Raw genomic sequence first — 23464 nt, 5'->3', positions numbered from 1 at the left:
AAAGGCTACTATAATTAATCAGAAAGGGGCAATTCTCAATGCATTTTACTGTTTTAACTTCCAACATTTACTTAATTTATCAGTATTGTAAACATTTCTAGGGAGAATACCACTTCTTTCCAGTGTTTCATGTGAATTTTTTTCCATATATAAAGATAAGTCAGTTTTCCTCAGGAAGAGGCAAAGCAATACTTTGTCGTCATATTTTTTTTCTGAATCAGTTCACTCGTATATTTGTTTGCCGATTAACCCTGTGGTATTAAGACAAATGACCCACCTGCTTGACTGATACACTTTATGTTCGGTACTTTTGTATCACGTGACCAAAATACCTGGAAACAACATGTAGGGAGGAATTAGTTATTTTGGCTCCCAGTTTCGGAGGTGCCAGCCCATCCTGGCTGGAAGGGCAGGTTGCAAAGAGCCGTTTATATTTTATCAGGCAGAAAGGAAAAGCAGAGACAAGGGTCACTTGCAGCCTTAAAGACACTTCCCAGTGACTACCTACTTCCAGAGGCCCACCTCTCACCCCTCCTTCCAGCTGTTGTATGGTAGTATGGAGCCGTCAAGGCATTTGTCCGTCGATTAGCTCAGTGGTTCTGGTTTTAATTATCTTGGGAAGTGCCTTCACAGACATGCCCAGAGTTGTACTTTTAACCTCTAAAGCATCTGTCCAAACATCTTGACAGGACCAACCACCACAGAGTCCATGGTCTTTGATTTGGAAAAGTTACCTGTTTTCGTATTAGACGGTACTTTTCATTGCCTGTGGGAAGGAGGACTTGAATCTTACCCTTTTGTACTGATAAGGGATGACAGTCTTCGCTTTCCTTGAGGCCAGAATGGATCTGAAGATGAAGTGTTTAAATCCGTTGTTGGGGCACGTGGGCTAGCGCTTAGTGCTGCACCAAGTGCTGCCAGTTTCTGAGGCAGGTGATGCAGTATTCGGGCATCACGAAACCCGTTGGGCTGTTTCCTTGCCTAGTCCCCGAATCAAAGCTTTCCTGAAGTCCCGGACGCATTTTGGAGTGTTAGCGAACTGACGTTGCGTGGCCATGATTTTTACCAATTAGGTTGCCTAGTATATGAGGAAAGTAACTTCCACACTTTAAAAAAATGATTAAAATGATTATGAAGTTATGAAAATAATGCCCCTCAGTAGGAAAGGCAGTTCCTAAATTAGTCCATTCTATGTTTGCATCACTCGCTCCCATGGCACTGTTGAATTGTGTGATTTAACATTTTGGTTCTGAAGCCAAACAACTCTGGGTCACATGTTGTGATACCTCCGCTTAAGCATGTGACCTTAGACAAGCTATTTAGCTTCTGTAGATAGCCCTGGAGAATAGTAACAGTTCATAGCGCTGTAAAGGTGGGTGAGCAGGGCAGCCAGCATTCGAATACTGCTTAGTGCATGATAATAAATATCATTGTCACTTTTCTTGCTTTAACTTTATCTTAGTGAGTTTAAGTGCTATTTCTTTACCATTTCTTAAAGAAATATTCAGTAGCTTTCACTAGCTAGAATCTTTACTTGAAAAGCATACAAGAGTGCATTATCTAGTAAAGGTAAAGTTTGACAGAGGGAGAGGACAAGAATGCTGCCTCTAATTTTGAATTTGTTGAGTTTGAGGTGCTGATGGGATATCATCTAGAAATTCTCCATATGGCGATGGAAAAAGAGCAGGGTCATAGTGTCTTTACAAACGTTGGGAGAGGAGTGAGATGACTCAAGGGTCTCCTATGGTCTAGGTTAGAAATTGCAGACACTAATCTTTAAAGAGCCGGAGGAGGGGCTGGAGAGATGGCTCAGAGGTTGAGAGCACTGGCTGCTCTTCCAAGGGTCCTGAGTTCAGTTCCCAGCAACCACATGCTGGCTCACAACCATCTATAGTGAGATCTGGTGCCCTCTTCTGGCGTGCAGGGGCACATGAAGGCAGGACACTGTAGACATAATAAATAAATAAATCTTAAAAAAAAAAAAATGAGCCAGAGGAGGACAGAAAGGAGACTACCCAGGAGTTAATGGGAGAGTAGTGCTAACCAACAGACGGTAAGAGGGCTCCCTTAGCAGAACCATCAAAACTGGCTAGCATGGCCCCTGAACAAAAGGGAGTAACATATGTGAAGTAGCAAAGATCGTATTAACTTGAATTTTGAACAGTAATTAGCTGTTTTACATTTATTAAAGGAATTACATTCTTCTGTAATAAATACAGTGATGATAAATAGAAGACGAAAAATAAGGAAAAATATAATGAATTCTGTTCTGTCTAAAAGCTGTTCAATAGTATTTTTATGAAGGAATATAGATATTAGCAGTCCTTCCTGCAAAGATTGAAGTACCGTTTCTTTGCTTTGCTGAGGCTGCTAAGATGACAGAGGCACAGCTTCTGTGCCGAAGGGACGCCTTCTCCAGGGGAAGAGGCTGAGTTAAAAGAAGAGAACTTGAGGCCTGTGCATCCCATGGTGCTGAAGTAGACCCACGACTGGATACGCTCAGAGCTCCGCGGGAACCTGCTCGAGGAAATGGTTCTGTTTTCACGACAGCCAATGTTTCTCTTTCTCTTCTCTTTAGTTGGAGAACATCAATTGACGGGCCATAAAGTGGCAGTTAAGATCCTAAACAGACAGAAGATTCGCAGTTTAGATGTTGTTGGGAAAATAAAACGAGAAATTCAAAATCTTAAACTCTTTCGTCATCCTCATATTATCAAACTGTAAGTATTTTTGTGCTTGAAAATATTAACGAAATGTCCTGAAATATTTAAAACAAAATTTTACAAATTTCTTGAATTAACTTTAGAAAAATATTAGTTTTCGTGTTCATATTCAGTTTTAATTTTAATTCATTATACCTCTGTCCGTCTTCAGTGCTTATACTTGGTTTAAAATTAAAGCCTTGGCTTCGGAACTGCTACTGTTCAAGTGATGAGTTAAGGCTTGGAAGCTGGTTCTTTAGTATTCCCTCTGAAGGTCACTTGGCCGTTTGCTATTCGTAGGTTGGTTCTTTTTTTCTTTCTTCTTCTTTTTTTTTTCCTTCTAGTTTTAATAAAAATGCCAGGCCAGGTGTGATAGCATATTACTGTAATGTCACTTGAAGACCAGGGCAGGAGGATTGTGAGTTTGAGGTCAGCTTGGGGTAAATAGTAAAATTGGTCTAAAGTACATATTAAGAGAGCTACAAGCTAGTTAGTTCAGTTGGAAGATAACTTAAGTAATTTAATTAGATACATAGAAAATCTAGATATTAAAGGATGTAGTACTATTCTGTTATGTTGTTTAAAGTTCTATTTTTATAAAGAATAATGTAACATTCTAGACACAGAAAATTATCTTATCATACTTTAAAGCCTGGATGCAGTTTTTATAAAATAAATGTTAATTTTACTCACTCAAGGAATACCTGATGGTAGCCAGGAACTGTGCTGAGCATTCTACGTTTATAATTCCATATTATCATCACCACAAGTCTGTAAGGTAGGCTTACTTTATAGATAAGAAGACAGCATACCTAACAGGGATAAGCAACTAGAAAAGTTAATTTGTGGATTTATAGTTTTGAACCAGTTATATTTATACATTGGTATGCAAGCATGTAAAACAAAGTCAAATTAGTTAGTGAATTTAGAGTAGAAATAAAGTCAATCTATATATCTATATCTATATATATTTTGTTTTTACCTTGTTTTTTTTTTTTTTTTTTTTGTCTTTTATTTTGTCTTTTTTTTTTTTTTTTTTCTCCAGAGCTGAGGACCGAACCCAGGGCCTTGCGCTTGCTAGGCAAGCAGACTACTGAGCTAAATCCCCAACCCCATCAATCTATATCTTGATTCAAATAAGATTTCTGCAAAAGAAAGCCCATTTAAGAGTAGTATAAAGATATTTGTATCTCTTGGATTTTGCTTGCTACTGTATTGTTATATTTAGCGTGAAATTAAGCAGTGGGCAGTCTTTTAAGAGTTTCTCTGTGTAGCCCTAGATGCCCTGGAACTCGCTCTGTAGATCAGGCTGGCCTGGAACTCGGAGATCCACCTGCCTCTGCCTCCCAAGTGCTGGGAGTAAAGGCCTGCTGCACTACCACCACCAGGATAGAGCAATTGTTTTATTGTTTAAGACTTTCATATCTACCCTATTCCTTCCCCTCCACTCCCGTCCCTCACTTTCCACTTCCAACTTCAAAGCTCTTTTGTAAACCCTCAGTGAGCAGTCTCTGACTGTTGGCAATGTTAGTGGAGAGCATCTTGATAATCCTGTGGAGTTGTACTGTTTATTTGATGATGGTCAGCAGGATAGTGGCCCTCCAGATGTCTGTATCTTCACCTTAAGAACCTATGCATGTTGCTGTTACACCGAAAAGACAAAGTGAGGTGACACTCTTTCTAAAAGAAGGAGTTAGTTCTGGATGGTTTGAGAGCCCATGTAAACACAGTGGTCCTCAGAAGTAGCCAACAATGTAGAAGGATGGGTCAGGAAGAGACCTGAGCAAGAGCATCGTGAGCAGATGGGAGAAGGACGCTGCTGGCTAGTGGAGCTTACAAGATGGAGGAAGGACTGTGAAACAGTACAGGGCAGCCTCCAAAATCCAAAATGCAGAGAAGTGGACTTTGCTTCTAGGGCCTCCAGAGGGCATCCAAGCCTTGCCAACACCTTAATTCATGTGTCAGGCTGCTAACGTGCAGAACTCTAAGGTAATGCATGTGTGTTGTTCTCAGCCTCTTAAGTTTGAAGTATGGAGGCAACAGAAATCAGTAACACCGTGCTGGATAGTTTTTATCAACTTGACACAAACCAGCACTATCTGAGAAGAGGGAACCTCAGTTAAGGAATTGCCTCTGTCAATTTGTCCTATAGGAATGGCTTTGGGACATTTTCTTGATTAGTGATTGGTATTAGAGGGTCTAGCCCACTGTGGGTAGTGCCAAGCCTGGGCAGACAGTCCAGGGTTATATAAAAAAGCAAGCTAAGCAAGCCTCAGAGAGTGATCCTTAGCAGTGTTCCTTACTCTCTTTGCTTGAGTTTCTGCCTTCAGGTTCCTACCCTACTTCCCTTCGTGCTAGACTGTACTCTATAAGATGAAATAAATCCCTTCCTCCCCAAGTTGCTTTTGCTCAGTGATTTATCACAGCAACAAAAAATAAAGCTAGAACAGCTGTTTGTGATTTATCTTATTTTTTCTTTGGGAGGGGCCTACTTCATTCCATTTAATTGAGATTGCTTGCAAGAGCCTGGTGAGTATTTACTTGAGCAAGGGTGGTTAACAGTGGCCACATCTTGAGGAGTATGAGTACTCTTCTCTTTCAGTCACCTGTCTAAAGCTCCTCAGGGAAAGGTGGGCCTCAGGAGCCCTGCCTGCTGATGGTAGAATGTGGAAGGCTGCTGTGAGCCCATGAATGCAAAAGCTCTGACGTGTCCAGGAGTCAGGATTCTACAATATTCCTTCCCATCTTATAGATCTTAGATTCTCTCTCTGCCCCTCATCTGTGATGCTCCTTGAGCCTAGGAAGGGGTGATAAAATGTCCCATTTAAGGCTAATCTCATACAGTCACTTCCTTTTTTAGCATTTGACCAGTCTCTAATCTCTATACTAACCTACTGCAAACGGAAGCTTCTGCGACCAGACTGAGAGCAGCACTGATCAGTACAAAGAGAAGTGTTTAGAAGACAGTTTGACACCATGTCTATGCAGCAAAATTCCTCATTATGTATTTCAGAGCCAGGACCAACCAGTGATTAGAAAGGGAGAATAAAGAAAGGAAATAAGGAGTCTATATTTTTGACTTTAACCATATAACAATAGTGATACCACTTTCTGAGAGGAATGAAAAAGAAACAGTAGAGCTGTGGTGATCATTAAGGACTGTTTTGGTTTTGTTAAATATTGTGTAAGTAAGAAATGTTTGAGTAAGCCTCCAGCATTTCTGGGAGGATAATCAAGAACAAAAGAAAGGAAAGAAAAGAAAAGAAAGAAAAAAAGAAAGAAAGAAAGAAAAGAAAGGAAGGAAGGAAGGGAGAGAAAGAGAGAGAGAAAGAAAGAAAGGAGGAAGGAAGGAAGGAAGAAAGGAAGGAAGAAAAGAAAGGAGAAAGAAAGAATGTGTTATGTGTGTCTGAGTCTGAGCAGTCTCAGTGTGGCTGGTATACAGAGTAAGCACAAGGAAGAGGAAGACAGATGATAGGTGCCTTTAGAGTCTAGAAAAGGGTGCTGGACTTCCTGCAGCGGGAGGTGCAGGCAGTTGTGAGCCACCATGTGTGGTGCTGGGAACTGGGCCCAGGGTCAGTGAGCAGTACATGCCCTTAACTGCTGAGTCATCTCTCCATCTCCCAAACCACCTCTTTATACAATATGGAGTAATTTAGGAAACAGCTTGATCTCAACAGATTGTCAACTGTTGTTACTGGTAGTATGAATAAGGGGAAAAATGAGAATTGACTTACTGCATCTAGCAAACTGGAGGTTACTGTTTCTTTCTTTTTAAAGCTTTTATTAGAATATTAAAGGCAAAAATTTTATATGAATTAGTTAGAAATGAGGAGGTCTAGGAACCTAGAGGTTCTCCTGTTAGACAGGTATCATAAATAGGTAGCATCTATGCTACCTATTTGATAAGAACAATAGCAGTGAGAAAAAAAGACGATTTAGAATGAAAGAGAGCGTTAGCAAGGAGATCATTGTGTGTGCCACTGTGTTACAGACACAGTGGGCTTTTGTTTGATTTCTTTGCTTGTTTGTTTTGAGACAGGATTTTACTATGTAGCTGAAGATGGCTTGAACTTGCTAGGTAATGATCTTGACTTTATTATTCTGAGAATGATTAGAGTGAAAAGTTTCTTTGCACCACAGTTTATTGTAGAGGAATTTTAATCTCACAACATGGCTAATCTGGCAAGGGATTGCTTCTAAAAACCTAGATCTGTGTGATCCGGCTGGAATACAGCATGCCCTTTGTACACACCCTTAATCCCTCTGGCTGGAATAAAGACATGACACACCTTTAATCCCAACAGTGACTGTCTATTTGAGGGGCAGACAAAGTGATGAATCAGAGAAAGATTTGACAGAATGAGTCAGAGATAGGATATGCCCAGCTCTCAGGAGAAGAGGACAGGAAAGAGAGGCTTCTTAAAAGCAGTGCAGGGAGGTCAGAGGGAGACTTTTTACTGAGAGTTTTTACCAGGAGAGTTTTACCGAGGCAGGTTGCAGAGAGAACAAGCTAGACACAGATAAATGAGCCAGAGAATGAGAAGGAGCTGGAATAGTAAAACATATTGCCAGAACTTGTTTGAGGCCAGGTAGAGCAATTCAGTAAGAAGCCAGTTTGAATCAGTCAACTTGGAGAGGCATTTAGGCCAGAACAGCTGAGTTGAACCAGCCAGCAACCAAAAGGAACTAGGAAAAGTGAGTCTTGGAGGCTGATAATATCCTAGGACTGGTTAGCAGACAGAGGCTGGAAGCTGAAGCCTTCAAGGTCCAGGCTTGAAGATTTTGTACAGAGGCTAGAAGCTTCCAACTCTAGGCCTAGGAATAGTTAGAAATGTGAGAGCTAAGCCCAAGCTGTATATTTAGAAAGCTTGAGTATGGCTCTCATCTCAGCCTCTCTTCTGAGGAAATAAAGACTACATTTACAGTTTATTGCTAGATTTTTCAAATATCCCAGCATTTAAGATTTAAATAAAGCTGCTAGAGAGATGGCTTAGTCATAAAAAGCATAAAAAGTCATAAAAAGCTGCTCTTCTAGCGGTCCTGGGTTCAATTCCCAGCACCCAAATGTTGGCGAGTAACAATCTGCAGCTGTAGTGGTATGGGCTCTGTAGCCCTCTTCTGGTGTGCAGATATACATGCAGACAGAATGCCCACATACATAAAAAAGATGTCATTCAACATTTAGTTAATGAATCGATGAATCAAGGCTCTAAGAAGCAATGGCTACTTGTAGTTCAGAAAGAGAAACATTCTTTCTTTGGCTAGAGGCCACAGCAGCAGGTAGTTTTTAAAATGTATGAATGAGATGGAAGTCTGATATGCTCCGAAGAGTTAGCCATTGCTTGTCATGATGCTGTAACGAGTGGGTTGGTGGAATTGAGTCATCCTCTCAAGGACAAGCTGCCTGATGTCCTGGAATAAAACAAACTGTGAACAACCTACAAATTAAAACAGAGCGAAAACACAGGAACATTGTAATTAATATCTGATTGGATATTTGAAGATATTCGTGGTTTTCTAAATGTGTGTCTGATAGTGATTTTGCATTCTGTGTATTAACATGCATATATACATGTACAATTACATTTTAAGAATATATTCATTAGAGTATATTTAATGTTTATAGAAAAAAGTGAAAGCAAATTCAGTGTGAGTTGGTAGTCAAAAAGATTGCTTTATAAAGTTAGTAATTGGGACATATTTATCCTATTTTCTAGACTATTATGGAAATAATTTGATTGTATATCCATATATAAATAAGAAAAACATGACCAACCCAATATAATTTGCCAAAAGACCCAAGCATTTCTTGGAGAAGAAATGTGTCTAATATTTTGCAAGTACTGGATACTATTATGAAGTATATTCCACAAGCTTTCTAGTCATTTTAGCAGCACTAACCTCTCTTCAGAAAACAACAGGCACCTGAAATAGTACATTCACACATACTATAATTTGGCAGTTCAGCTCATCAGTATATATCAGGAGAAAAAAATCCTACCATGTACAAAAATGTTCAAGTAGCACACAGTAGCAGAACCGTGGAAATAGGCCCAGCACTCTTCTGGGTAGAGAGTTGACTAAATAAATATAGCAGATTATTGTACGGTGCTCATATCAGGACTGTGGCACACAGCAATATCAACTGATTCTCAAAAAAGTTCCCAGTATTAAATATGCTATATACCATTTTAAATTGATAACTATTATAATAGGTATATGAATATGAACCATTTTTAAATATGAACATAAAACTATCTATGTACAGATCTCAAAATAAAACTAATAAGGAAGCAAAAGGCAGCTGAAGAGAGCTTCAGGTCGTGGCTCTCTTGGGTGAGGGTAAGGGGAGGCAGGGGAGGGCAGCTCTCTGTGTGCTTACATGGGAGGGATTAGCAAGGCCTTGGCCTCCTGTGTGGGTGATAGTTTTGTATTTATTTATTAGGATATTATTAAAATTAGTAATCAACTAAAGAAAAGACCATTCATAGACCACAGTAAATGAGTGTTAGCAGCCCAGGGTAATGATTACTAAATTTTTATACAACTGAGTTATAAATAAAGACAAATCTTGCTCTATATACTTCACAATGTAAATAATGTTTTAAAATCTTAGTAGATATGACCACCAAACAGGGATGTGCATAAATGTTGAGTTTTGGCGTACTCCAGAAAGATTATTTTTTAGCTGGGCATGGTGGCACACATCTTTAATCTAGCACTTGGGAGGCAGAGGCAGGCGGATCTCTGTGAGTTCGAGGCCAGCCTGGTCAACAAAGCAAGTTCCAGGACAGCCAGGAACCTTCACAACACAGAGAAACCTTCCCTTAAGAAAGAGAGAGAGACAGAGAGAGGGAGAGGGAGGGAAGGGAGAAAGAAAGGAAAGAAAAGAAGAAAAGGAAGATTACTTTTTTCATTGAGTTGTACTTTGTATGCTTATTGCATAAAAATGCGTATAACCTTACCAGCTGGACATTGCTTAGGGATTGTCTGGATAATTGCTTTTTTAATCTTAATTGAAACATTTCCTAAAGTGCATTATTTTCCAATTTTGTCTCATTAAGAGAATGCTGCTATGTGTGAGTGATTATTCATCATTATACTTCTTATAATATTTTCTTGTAATTACTACAAGTTTCCTTTTTAAGAACCCAGGAATTTGCCTTTCCCACCAAGTCTCTAATATGAAGCTTATTTCCTAGGTCTCTTCCTCTTCCAAAAGAATTGTTTCTTTGTTAATTGAAATTTTATTGGTTGAAATTTTGCCATATTGTTGACTTTCAGATTATTCTGGTATTGATCCAAGCTATTTTTAAAGTGGTGATTTATACATGAATTAAATAGTTTGCTGTAAGTACTTTGCCAGATGCAGATTCATTAATCAAATCCATTATGAAACATGTAATTACAAACTGAGAGAGAGAGAGAGAGAGAGAGAGAGAGAGGTGTTGCAAAGCCAAGGCAACCCAGTCTATGCATGCAGATTGCCTCACTCACACCCAGGAGGTGGTGGTCTGTAGGCTGAGTTCTGAAGGATGACGAGTACCCAGTCAGAGGGAGGCACACCGGAAATAGCCTGCTCAAAGAAGCTGCTCAAAGAGGGAGGTAGTGCAGGATTAATGAAAAGCAGTGGGGCTCATACCCGAGAAATAACAGGTAATGGGCCTGACTAATTTGGAAATTTGTGAGTGACAGAAAACTTCTGGCTCTGAAGCTCACATATGTGTCTGAAGAGAATCCTTGTTCAACGCCTAACCACAGCTAGGCTGCAAGCTCCCCCACAGAGGACCCAACTTTAGTCTCACTCGAGGACACTGCCAGAAGGGATTCAATAAGTACTAAGATTCCCTGTTTGATTGGTTGCGCCTGGCACATAGTGAGTGCTCACTCAGAGCAGCTAGTTTTCGTTGCTGTAAATTGGCCTTTGCTGTGTGATAGCTTATGTGTGGAGTTTGAGGCTTCATGAGATAATTCAACCTAACTTGTGGGATATTCCAAAGGATCACCAGCTAAGTTTATTTGAGCTTCATCAATGGATAAGGCACAAATGTGCTTGGTAATAATTAATAAGTCAGGTCAGGAAAAATGTGTTGATAACAATTGATGCTTCTGCCCACTCTGTTCAGTTTGTTTGACCACTTCAGTACCTGTCAAAATAGCCTTCATGAAACCATTTCTGTGAGAGCTCTTAGAAAAAAAATTACCTTTCCACAGTTCGTGTGAAATAGTCTCAACTTTATTTCTGTTACAGTCATTTGTTTTACATAGAGTGAGATACCCCATCATTCATGTCTTCAAAGATTAAAGATTACATTAAAGTGCTTTTCCAGGCCAGGTATGGTGGCAGTTTCAGAACATGGGAGCTAAGGAGGCAAGATTGTGAGTTTGATGCAAGCCTGGACTCTGTATGGCGAGCATCTATCGAAAGGACAAAACAAAAACCAAGAGCTATTTCTACAGACAGTCTTTCCATGTGTTTCATTTACACATGACGTGTTTTCTCTCAGTATAGATAGAAAGTAACTCACCTACTTGGTGGCCGGTTGCCCCCAACTCTTACTGGAGATTGGTAACCCCGCCCACCACCAGCTAGCACATTAATAAAAAAGGCTCCCAGTGGTAGGCGAAGCATCTGGAGGTTCCCTCACAAGGTCGCTGTCATGGGGAGTGCATGGAGAGTGGCATCCGCTCCTACCGGTGCATTCTTCTGAGTAAAGCCAGCAAAGTCACTGTTACTGTGTTTACCAGCCATAAATAATAAACTCAGTATATAAAGAACTGTACCCTTAGTCAGACTATTGACAATACTTTATAAAGAAAATAATGTAGTCCCCCCCCCCCACGTGGGAGGTTTATTAGGGGAAAGGGAAGGGACCGCAGAGACCGTCTCTGGACGGAGGCAGGAGAGAAAGAGCAATAATGTAGTTTTAAAATTAGAACAGTGACCATTTGTGTAAATTGTTAGAAGCAATCTTCATTTAAACATTAGTATTATTTAACTCATTTTCCAAACCTGATTTTGTAAAATTGTGTATGTGGAAGTCACAATGTTTAGAGGAAAATCTTATTTTGTAAAATTAAGCTAAGATTCCTTACTACTTTTTAAAATAAGACCAGATTTACTTCTACCCAAATGCAAATACATGCTGCTGGCACGCTGGCACACGCCTGTAATCCCAGCACTCAGGAGGTAGAGGCAAGTGGATCTCTGTGAGTTCATAGTCCTGGTCTATAAAGCGAGTCCAGGACAGCCAAGGCTACACAGAGAAACCGTGTCTCAAAAGACAAAAACAAATACATGCAAACACACACACACACACACACACACACACACACACACACACACACTTTTATTGAAAAACTGTTGACTCTATTAAGCTGGAGTGGTGAGCTCATGTGTGTGCCACTCAGTGTCAGGAGTATGTAGCTGTATCTTTCCGTCTTCTTGCTGGATCATTCAGAGGCAGATTCAAAGTATTTTTTTTAAATTTATTTTATTTATTCTGTATACACTGTTCCATCTGCATGTATACCTGCACACCAGCAGAGGGCACCAGATCTCATTACAGATGGCTGTGAGCCACCATGTGGTTGCTGGGAATTGAACTCAGGACGGCTGGAAGAGCAGCCAGTGCTCTTGACCTCTGAGCCATCTCTCCAGCCCCCAAAGTATTTTTACTATGTAAGCTGTCCACTATCATATTTTAAATGATACAAGCACAGTGTCAGTGTCACACCTAAAAATAAGAAATGATGACCTCGTCAGTAATCTAATCGGAATTCAGATTTTCTATTGTACTCACAACTTCTTGTTACATGGAGTTTGTGTTTTTTGAGACAAGCTTTTACTGTGTAGCCCAGGCTAGTTTCTACGTCATTGATTCTTGTACCATAGACCCTTGAGCATGGGAGTATAGGGCTGTGCCATACACTTACCTTTATTAGTGTTTTTTAAAGTTGGTTTGAGTCAGAGCCAAGGCAAGTCTATACAGTGTAGCTCTCTGTCAGTGTTGTCGCCTGATTGCTTTAGGAGCTCCCTTCCCCGCCCCTTTGCAAGAAAGGTTGTGTTGTCTACATACTCGGTCTTTCTGATTATATATCTTTGTGTCATATTTTTTATGTCTGAGAATATTTCTCTATGTCGGTGTTATATTTTTATGCCTAAGAACATTTTTATCTTACTTAAGCATATCATACGTCATCCCTATTGACTATTTGTTGAAATGGAAAAATGACTGCATTCACTTAGTGTGTGAAGATCTTTAAAGGTAACAAAAATCTGAACAGCAGACATCTGAAGGGCAGTCAGTGCGCCTCAGGAAGTGGGGTGCTCTTTGTAATGTTCTTCCTTGCTTTACGGCACCGGGATTGGTTTGAGAACATTGTGAAATCTGTGTCCGTCCTCCAATATGGCCTCGCGTTGCATATGAAAGTGTATCAAGGATAATGGGCCAGGTCGGCTCCTGTAGAGGCACTATTGCGTACTAACCCCTCCCCCGTTTTTATTTCCGAAAAAGATACCAGGTGATCAGCACTCCAACAGACTTCTTCATGGTGATGGAGTATGTATCGGGAGGTGAACTGTTCGACTACATCTGTAAACACGGGCGGGTGAGTGACAGGTTTTCTAGTGTATTCCCCAACCCCCAGGCAAAGACAGTGGAAAGAACTGGTAGCCGCTAACCACAAAGATATTTTCAGTGCTTCAGATTGTGTCTGTAGCAATGTCAACGACACGAGCAGAACATGTTTTGTTTCTTGGGAAGTACGCCTGTCAAGTTACTGCTTTGGAAACGATATCTCACTTAATTGCCAAGTAATTCTTGTGCTTTTCACAGCGTGTTCTCTATAAAGATCGTGTTGATGCTTCAGTTATTTTCTTTCCTTAACATTTTCATATATGTTCTGTTTTAGTTGGGTTTTATTGAGTCCTCAAAACGTGTAATATTTCATATTAGTTGATTTTTTTTGCCATGCAGCCACGCAAAAATCTATTTGGAGCTTTGACAACGTTTTGTTTGCTTTGTTGAATTTCTAATTAGTCAATTTTAATTAGCCCGTAGAGCTATATTTAGATAGGCCACAAAACTGAAGTGCATAATAAACAGATGTCCTAGATAGTCTTGATGCAGTTTCTTTTCCTGCACGGCAGGTTGAGGAGGTGGAAGCCCGGCGGCTCTTCCAGCAGATCCTGTCTGCCGTGGATTACTGTCATAGGCACATGGTTGTCCACAGGGACCTGAAACCAGAGAACGTGCTGCTGGACGCCCAGATGAACGCTAAGATAGCGGACTTTGGTATGCCACTCCGGGCTTGCTGGGAGCCACGTAGTGCCTTTAAAAAGGATCAGTACCTGCTCCCATGGCGCTAAGAACTTCCCATTTCACCCTCACAAGTCCTGTACCACAAAAAGGCATTCATTGCAGTCTTCACACTGGCTTATTCTGTTTATGTAAATCCACTTAAATAGTGCTGAGGTTTCCAAAAATCATATTACAAGGCCACTTCATGTCAAATCCACTTGATAATGCCTTTCCTCCTGAGGAAATGAGACCTGTTTTTTATGTTTTGTTTTTTGTTTTTGCTTTTTTTTTTTGTTTGTTTGTTTGTTTGTTTTTTTGGTGTGTGTGTGTGGGGGGGGATGGTAGGGTAAGGAGGAAAGAGCCCCAAACTCCTTTGAAAAATTTGTTCATATAGTGGATGCTTTCCCTGATAAATGTACATAAACAAGCATGTGAAAATTTGTACTCAGGTGTTAAGGCTCCCCCTGAACAGATCATGGAAAGGCCTATAAGTCTTAGGGCAGTGTCAAATAACTTAGAGAGAATGGTACATTAGTCCTAGGTAAGGTGAAAGTACACATTTTTATACTCCACACACTTCCTGGCCTAAAGAGACCCAGAAAGGCTGCCACAGTGGAGGCTGGAGGACATGATAGGCTGTGACCTGAAGAAGAGGGATCAGCGGAAGGTTCAAAGTCAGTGTTTCGTGCCACGGGTTATTTGTTTGTTTGTTTGTTTTGTACCTGTCTTTAAACTAGCTTACTGTTTCCTTTTAAACTCTTCTGGTAAGCAGTTCAGCTAGAGCTGTAGTTCAGTACATTATTTTTACTATGATGAATGAAGCTCTCTAATCATAAACCTTTCTCAGGAAGCTGAAGCATGAGGCCTTCCTGACTTCCTGTGCTCTGCCCCACCTGAATGAACAGCAGTGAGACTCCCACCTCCAGGGAAACCAGCCTGCTTATCAGCTGGAGCTGGTCAGCTGTCTAATTACAAGAAGTAAAGAAAAAAGACAGGCTTTCCCTGTGTATCCCTGGCTGGTCTGGAACTTGCTATGTGTAGGCCAGGCTGGCCTTGAACTCACAGAGATCCACCTTTCTACTCCTGAATTCTGACATTAAAGATGTAATGACCAATTACAGCCTTTAAGAAAGATGTTTTGAAGCACAGTTTTTGTTTGTTTTAAATAGCAGCGTCTATTTTATTTCTTTATATACAGAATTATTTTTGAAAACAGTAATATTATTTCAAATAATTTTTTTGTGAAGAGTCAAAATTTTTATGTAGGGAGGTTCATTCCATTTATACATGTGCTACTCTTTAGCTTTCTGTGTGATGATCTGAGTTCCCTAAAATGTCTTTGTAGTCTAAAAGTACTTTCTGCTACTTTAAAATTGTGTGTATGTGTGCATATAGACACATAATGTGAGAGAGTATAGGTGTGTGTGTTGGTGAGAGCACAGGACTCAGGAGTCAGTTCTCTTCTGTCTCCTGTGTGATCCGGGGTCTGAATTCAGGTTGTCAGCTTTGTGCAAGCATCTTGGCCCAGAGAGCTATCTTCCCACCCACCATTACTTTAAAAAAAAAAAAAAGAATAGGATTTCTGAAGCATGAAATGATTGAGAATCTTAATCATGGTTTTACCTGTTTCTTCAGCATCCAATATCTGATGAATTGTTTTTCTTTTCAGGACTGTCTAATATGATGTCAGATGGTGAATTTCTGCGAACTAGCTGTGGATCGCCAAATTATGCAGCACCTGAGGTCATCTCGGGAAGGTGATGGTTTCAGTGATAAGTAGGCTTGCTGTGACCTTGCATCCATTTTAGTAACACCTAGTTATATTTCCTTTGGAAGAAGATTTTTTTTAACATAATCTAAACAGATCATTCTTTTTCATTGCAGGCAGAATATATAATTAAAAAAAATGTAGGCATTGTAATAAACGTGTTCATGCATTTTGTTCGTTGGCGATGCTGAGATCTTATGCAATGTCCATTTTCTATAGTAGAAAATGTCAGAGAGCAGTAAAGATTTGCGCAAAGTTAAGCCTGTGTCTTTACTTCTCAGACATAGTTATTTAAGAATATTTTACACATTTCACGTAATCTGCAGGCAGTTCTATATTCTGTTTTTGGAAGAATGGAATTTGGGTGGCAGTGTGAGTTCATGCAGTTAAACTAGACAAGTGGAGACTGAAGTCCTTCGTGTAATTAGCTCTATGGTACATTGTAAGCTGTTTACGGGGGAGAGGGGAGGGGCAGAGATGAAGTAAAGTCATTTCAGGGCTACTGTCTGGTTGTCGAAGTTCACAGAGTGCTTGGAACACAGTACTGAATAGGTGCTCACACGGAACAGACTGTGAGAGTCTTAGCTCATCTGGGCTTCTGAAGAGCACCATACACCACAAAGGTTTGGTGTGTGTAGGCCCTGTTTCTCACAGCCCACTGTCTCGCACTGAGTGTGTGTGTGGTCTCTGGGGTAGTCAAAGGGCACTAACCTTGATGAGAATCCCACCTCAGGGCCAGATCTCCCAAAATAATCACTTCCTTATACCATCAGTTTGAGGTTAGAGCTTCAGCTGACAAGTTTTAGGGGAGCACACTTAAATAGTGAGGAGCTTGGGCGATACAGCACATGATACAAATTAGAGGCCATACTCTATTGAGGCCGATTATGTTCTTTCCACTGGAAATGTAGACATTCGTTACTTCAGACCCGAGTTTGACTTTGCTAATGTGCTACTGGAGATTAGTAGGAAGTTAAAGGGACAACAGTGAGAGGTGTGTGGGGAAGACATGGGTTATCTAGAGCGAAACTGTCTCAGTCTAATGACTTAGCTAATGATTTTGAAAGACAGTAGTAGGAATTCTGCCATATAAGGGGCTGGAGAGATGCCTCTGTGGTTAAGAGCACTGGCTGCTCTTCAGAGGACCCAGGTTCTATTCCCAGTATCCACATCCAGTATCCACATGAGGGCTCACAACTGCCTGTTATTCCCCTTCCAGGGGATCTGATGCCCTCTTCTGGCCTCCCTGGGTATTAGACACACAAGTAGTACACAGACATACATACAAGTTAAACACTGTCTATATGGTACTAGTTAAGTACTTCAATGTTTCAAATTTTGTTTACGGTGTGTGCTAAAGGGCAAAAATTTTGTTATATATGCATTTTCTGTCTTGTAGTTCTGCGGGCGGAACAGTACTATATATTACTGTATTATATTTTTCTAGTTTGTGGTTATCTACTTTGATGTTCCCTTAAAGAAGTAAGACATAAACTGTAATTTTTGTTTGTTTATTAGTTGGTTTGTTTTGAGACACGGTCTTACTATGCTACCGTGGATGGCTTGGGACTCTCTAGATCAGGCTCACCTCAGACTCACAGAGACCCACCTGCCCCCGCCTTCTGAATCCTGGGATTAAATGTTTGTGCCATCTTGCCAGGCATGAAAGTATGATAAATTTTAATTAGCACTTACAACTTATTTTTAACAAATAAAGCTAAGTCTTTTGAGAAGTCTGTGTAACTAGTGAGGCTGGTTATTTTCTATGAGGAGTAATTGCTAAGGTTTGGAAATTGCTACGTATTTCAGTGAAGACCTTAAATAGCAATATATATCCAAGTTGGTTTTGCGTCTGTCACGTATGGCAGCAGGATGCTAACAGTGAGGGGGAAGGGATACCTACACTGAGGCATGTGTCATCCTTTCTCAGGCTGTACGCGGGTCCTGAGGTTGACATCTGGAGCTGTGGCGTTATCCTCTATGCCCTCCTCTGTGGCACCCTCCCGTTCGACGATGAGCACGTGCCCACGCTCTTTAAGAAGATCCGAGGGGGCGTGTTCTACATCCCAGAACATCTCAACCGCTCTGTCGCCACCCTGCTGACGCACATGCTGCAGGTGGACCCCTTGAAGCGAGCCACCATCAAAGACATACGGTGATTATAGTCCGCCATTGGGCACAGTGATGCCGGAACATTTGCTTTACAATACTTTATTGTATGAGAACTTTAAGGCCAAGTGTGTGGTACGCCTTACGCTCACCCAGGAGGATGAGGCAAGAGGGTCTCCAGTTCAAGGTCGGCAGGGGTTGTACTGTGAGATCCTGTCTCAAAGGAAAAGAATATTTAAAATTTGGACTCATGCAAATCTCGTTATGTCACTTACCTTTCAGAGATTTCGCTTTGCTTGTATGCTTGCTGTCAGAAGCAGCATAGCATCTGAGGCCTGGGTGAGAGTCTTGAGTCTTATCTTGCTGTCCCTACATCTTTCACATTAGATTTGAGGTCCTGTGCCCTCAATTCTCTCATTCTGTACCCTGGTTCTTTTCTGCACCTTCTGACCTGATAGCATTCCAGTCATCCTTTTACATTCTGCACGAATGCACCAGCTTTGTGAAATCGCATCTGCTTCCCTCACACTGTGTAGGAGCTTCTGATTGTGCCAAGGCGGCCTTCAGCACGAATGTTACTTCGCTCTCAAACTGTATCTCTTCTTTCTCAACATACTTCTCCCTTGCATTCTAACTTAGGATGCACACTGCCTTAAGAACTTTTGTTTCTATTCACTGCTGGTTTACCACTGTTACCGGAAGTGGAAGTTTAGAAGGAATCTAAAGATATTTCAGATGAGAAAAATGGAGAACTCTGTGTTTTAGATATGGTTGGTTTCTTACCACCATCTTAAAGCTGCCTTGCCTTTTCTCTTAAGAGTATTTAATACAATGCAAATGCTATATAAACGACACTAAGGAAATAAGCACAAATAATGTCCGTGCATGTTCAGTTCAGGTGAATGCATTCCCTCCTACCCCCACTTTTCCACATCTCCCTGCCTTCCCTTGTCCCACTGTACCCTTCTGCTCCCTCTATTTCCCTTGCACCTTTTATGTCTCATGTTGGGTTTCCATCCCTTCCTTTCTCCATTAAAGGCTCATGTTTCCTGTCTCATGGGCCCCTTTCTCGTATCCTGGCCTTTATCCACACTATCATTAAGAAGCTAGAATCCTAATAGGAAAGAACATGAACATTTGTTTTTCTGAGTCTCACTTCCAGTTTCCTGACTTAGTTTATTTAAGAAAATAGGTTTTGTTAAATTTTTGATCCGGTAGCCACTAGTGGACTTACTGTGGAGATGCACTTAATTGTTGAGGAATTAAGAAGCATAATGGCAGGAATGATGTAATGCTTGCCACGTGCTGTGTATGTTTTCAGAGGGCTTTTGTCTTAGCGAAGTTTTCAAAATGTTTAGAAGCATGTTCTTTTGACATCTTTCCCCTTTTGACTCTTTCCCTTTTTCCCCTAAAGCCAGAATAGATGTTTTGACATACGTACCCCCATTCAGGATGGCTGGGGTGCTTTCTGCGGGCTGCCGCAAGTCTCTTGTGAGCAAGGACGGGATTCTCTTCACATTTGGGTATTGCTTTCCTCATTGCGGTGACTTAAATACCTGGTGAGATGCAACCTAAGGGAGGAGGGATGTAATTTGGTCCAGTGCCTGAGGAGACAGGGCCCATTGTGGTGGGGAAGGCATGGCCTCAGGAGCCTGAGGTGGCTGGTCTCTTAAAATTTGCAGTTAGGAAGCAGAGAGGGGTAGAAATGGCACTGGGCTCCGAGCCCCGCTCCCAGGGACCTGCTTTGTCAAGTGAGCTCTACCTCCTAACAGATTCCAGAGCAGTATTGCCAGCTGGGAGCCATGTGTCCTAACATAGGCGCCTGTGGAGGACAGGGCTGGTGGTCCACCTTTAAACCACGAGATTGTCTTCTTTCCCTGTCCTGTGCCAGTGTTCCAGGCCTCGTGCATAAGACTGTACAGCTGTAAAATTGAACCAATGGGGGGGAAAAGACTTCTGTTTACAGTTCTTTGGAATAAGTAGTTGTTTTAGTTGGGTTTTCCTCAGAAAAATTAGACAGGCTAATATGATTGTGCTTGCTTATATAAGCACTTGTAAATTAGAATAGTAAAAGAATTAAATTTGTCATTTCAGAATAATTGTTCACATATTTATAGACTTTAGAAGAAAATGTAGATAAACCTATTAAGATGAGTTACTTGACCCACAGGAAGTGCTATAAAATGGTGATATCCTGGGCTGAATAGGTTGCTTAACCATTACAGGATAAGGCTCCAGCCAAAATGATGACATTTCCATACTGGAAGTCATAACTTTGATTTGTAGTTCTCACTATTTTATGTTTATATTTAGTATTTCAATATGAGAATTGTTAATTTGATAAGAGTTTACTTCAAAAGGTGCAAATGTAAAAATTTTGACAGTTGATACACAGCAAGCATCTTGCTATACTCTTAACCTCTTATTGCACAGACTTTTTCACGGGTTGCTGTTATTTTTTTCTTTTTACAACAATAAGACTGAAACTTAGGTTATGTCATGATTTATTTATATATCTGTTTGCTTCTAAGTTACTTTAGGGAGCACATTTCATATTTAAATATATCGTGTGCCGTGTGGCATATATTTAATGGTGAATTAGCTGTTTGTTCAAAATTATCCAGCTAAGGGCAGTGGCTATAGGTCAGCTGGTGTACTTCTTGTACAGGGATCATAATTATCATATATTGTTGCTTGTTGATATTCCTATGTGCTTAGTGACGTTTTTGAACTAATTCATTAGCCTCTACTCTTGTTATATGTTGCAACTAGATTTTCTCCTTGGTTAGCGAAGTGATGAGTTGCAGACATGTATTAAAATGCCATGATGTAGTAGGCCTCCAGCCTTTGAAGGTGGCTCTGTGTGTGGTGGTTTCTATCTCTCGTTCTCTAATAGGCAGTTGATAACTCTGCCTTTGTTTTCATCTCCTGCTTGTGCAGAGCTTCAAAGCCAGCCAGTGATGAGAAATTAGGGGCTTTCAGTTTTTTTTTTTCCTAGGAACATATCTGGCCTTTGTGAGTCCCAGGAATATGGGAAAACTTCTCGGACCCTTTTGCACTCTTATTTCTTAGCCTAAATTTATAGGTGAGTTTCTTATTACCCAATTTTGTTATTGCTCCAGATAGCTGGAATATTAAACAATGGCCACTGATTTTTTTTAAAGTATTTGTTTATTCACTTTATAGCCTATTTGTACCCCCTTTCTCCTTTTCTTCCAGTCCCACCCTCTTTTTGCCCTTCACCATTCTTCATTCCCCATACCCTCAGAGAAGTGATTTCTTTCTTTTCTTTTTTTTTTTTTTAAACAAATATTCTGGTGGCTCTCAGTAAGTAACTTCTACGTCCCATCAAAGACAAAGCTGTATGTGGAAGTGTTCAGGGAACTGCTAAGTGTCTTAGGCTTTCTATTGCTGTGATAAAACATTATGACCAAAAGCAACTTGGGGAGGAAAGGATTCATTTCATCCTACACTTCCACGTAACTGTCCATCACTAAGGAGTCTGAGCAGGAGCGCAAGTAAGGCAGGAATCTGGAGGCAGGATCTGAAGTAGAGGCATGGAAGACAGCTGCTTCTTGGCTTCTTCTTCATGACTTAACTCAGCCTGCTTTCTTATATACAATTTCGGACCACCTTCCTAGAGGTGGGACCACCCTCAGTGGGCTGGGCCCTCCACTGCTATCATTAATCAAGATAGTGCCCAACAGACTTGCCTGTAGGCCAGTCTGACCCAGGTATTTTCTCAATTGAAAATCCCTCCCTTAAATATGTGTAGATGGTGTCAAATGTGACAAAGACCAACACGATGTATGTTAGAGCAAGGTGGTTCTTATGGGGTGGAACTTGTAGGGAACGCCGATATTCCACTTCTCCATCCTTGCTGCTCCAGTGATTTCCTCTGCCATGTGAGTGTAAGGCTTTTGGATTTTAAGTCTTCTGTGGAGCTGAAAATTACAGAGATGCTTATGAAGGGGGCTTACAAACCTGCGTCTCTCTTTTCTTAATGAAGTTTAGCCAGTGTTTAAGTAAAGCTTCAGATTGTTGCCATCTTTTGGGAAAATTCTATAGTTACAAAAATTTATTGACAGTTTTACTACAACTCTTCACAGTTCTTGGTTTCTTTTACTACTGTGTCCTATCTCTTACCTATGCTTTTATGGTAGTGGACCAGAGCAGTTCTTGTAACACGACAAAACCCTTTGTTGTCTCAAGACATTTGCAAATAGTGTTTCTTTTGATACAGTAACTTTTTTTACATGCTGTTGAGTTGACTGCTGATTATTTTGGTGTGTGCTTAAATGTTAATTTGAATGGCTTTCCTACGCAGCCTCCCATTCTGTAATACAGGCTCTCATTTACTGTTTTTTTCTCTCCCAGGTTTTATCGGAATATTTATGTATTTGTAACTATTTATTTTTAATATATGTTTATATCCATCTGGTAAATTCAGAAGACTATTTGATAGTTGTCATAATATCAGACACAAAGGTTCAGAAGCGAGAGGAAATAAGATTAGGTGAGCAACGCGCAAACATTTTAGCTTTGGTATCTCTTTACACTCTTTTTTTTTCCTTTACACTCTTAAAAAGTTGTTGAGAACCTTGAAGAATTTTTAAATGAATAATATACCAGTAGTTAGCATATAATGATTAAAACTAGAATTAAATTTACTTAAGTATCTGTTTATTTAAATGTCTTTTTAGGAAGAAACAAATAGCTACAGATTGGACCTAGAGCCCTACCCTTCCTAGGCAAACACTCTTCTGCTGACTTACATTTCTGTTCCCCTCCGCATGTTCTTTTACCTTTTATTTGAGACAAGGTCTCACTAAATCATCTTCTGTTTTCTTTTGTAGCTGAAACAAGCCTAGAACTAGAGATCCTTCTGAATCAGCCTTCTGAGTAGCTAGGAGAATAAGTGTACCCCACCGAGCTTAATCGTAATCTCTGTCAGGAAAACTGTTTGTTGTGGAAAGTAACATCCTAGATTTTTATAAATCTTAATGTCTAGTTTAACCAGAAGCATCTAGATTCCCAATCTACTTCTTCATGTAATCTTGCAGTATTTTTATATTAGTTGAAGTTCTTGAGGAAAATGTGGACTCATGTAAGTGTTTGGAAAATAAAGGAGTATTTTAATAGTCATCCAGATAATAGTGGTATTCTTTGATACTAGAACAAAGCTTAACATAACTAGCAAATAGTTTGCAATGTCAAATAAGAAAAAAAAGTCAATGAACTTTTGTATTTTACCACATTATAGTTATATAATATGTTTTAAATTTTAAGTGACTCGCTTATGCATGTGTAATTCTGTAACATCATTGGGAAGTCTTGTATTATTGAAATATACAGCTTTCCAACATACCATATTACCCTATCAAAGATCAGGCTCATTTTTATCAATACTAACTCTACCAGAACATCTTTAAGTCTTAAGAAACCGTCAAACTCCAGGAAGGAGGAACAAATTATTATACACCATCTGGATTCTGCTTGGAACTTAGATTCTGTCTTTGGCCACAAATATTATTTTTCTTAAAGTGATAGATAGACCCACTTTGTTAATTTTCAAGAAAACA

General features: G+C 40.2%; 1 protein-coding gene across 4 annotated transcripts in view; it reads left to right on the top strand.

Annotated features, from left to right (window-relative positions):
- The window catches only part of Prkaa2 (protein kinase AMP-activated catalytic subunit alpha 2), a 61520-nt gene that overhangs the window by 27386 nt on the left and 10670 nt on the right, over positions 1 to 23464 (top strand). For 3 of the 4 annotated variants that reach the window (XR_008722712.1, XR_008722713.1, XM_055629002.1), the window contains exons 2-7: positions 2579 to 2720; positions 13220 to 13313; positions 13855 to 13999; positions 15675 to 15762; positions 17704 to 17928; positions 22333 to 22398. Coding sequence is in view for 2 of the 4 variants with exons in the window: in XM_055629002.1 (XP_055484977.1) it covers positions 2579 to 2720; positions 13220 to 13313; positions 13855 to 13999; positions 15675 to 15762; positions 17704 to 17928; positions 22333 to 22398 (760 nt within the window). In the remaining 2 variants the exon portion in view is untranslated. The remainder of the gene's footprint in view (positions 1 to 2578; positions 2721 to 13219; positions 13314 to 13854; positions 14000 to 15674; positions 15763 to 17703; positions 17929 to 22332; positions 22399 to 23464) is intronic. The other variant, XM_055629003.1, reaches the window with a different exon arrangement.

The sequence above is a fragment of the Psammomys obesus genome, unplaced genomic scaffold, assembly GCF_907164565.1.
Source record: "Psammomys obesus unplaced genomic scaffold, mPsaObe1.curated_primary_1811, whole genome shotgun sequence".
NCBI classification, from domain to species: Eukaryota; Metazoa; Chordata; class Mammalia; order Rodentia; family Muridae; genus Psammomys; species Psammomys obesus.
This window is presented reverse-complemented; position numbering and strand designations above follow the sequence as displayed.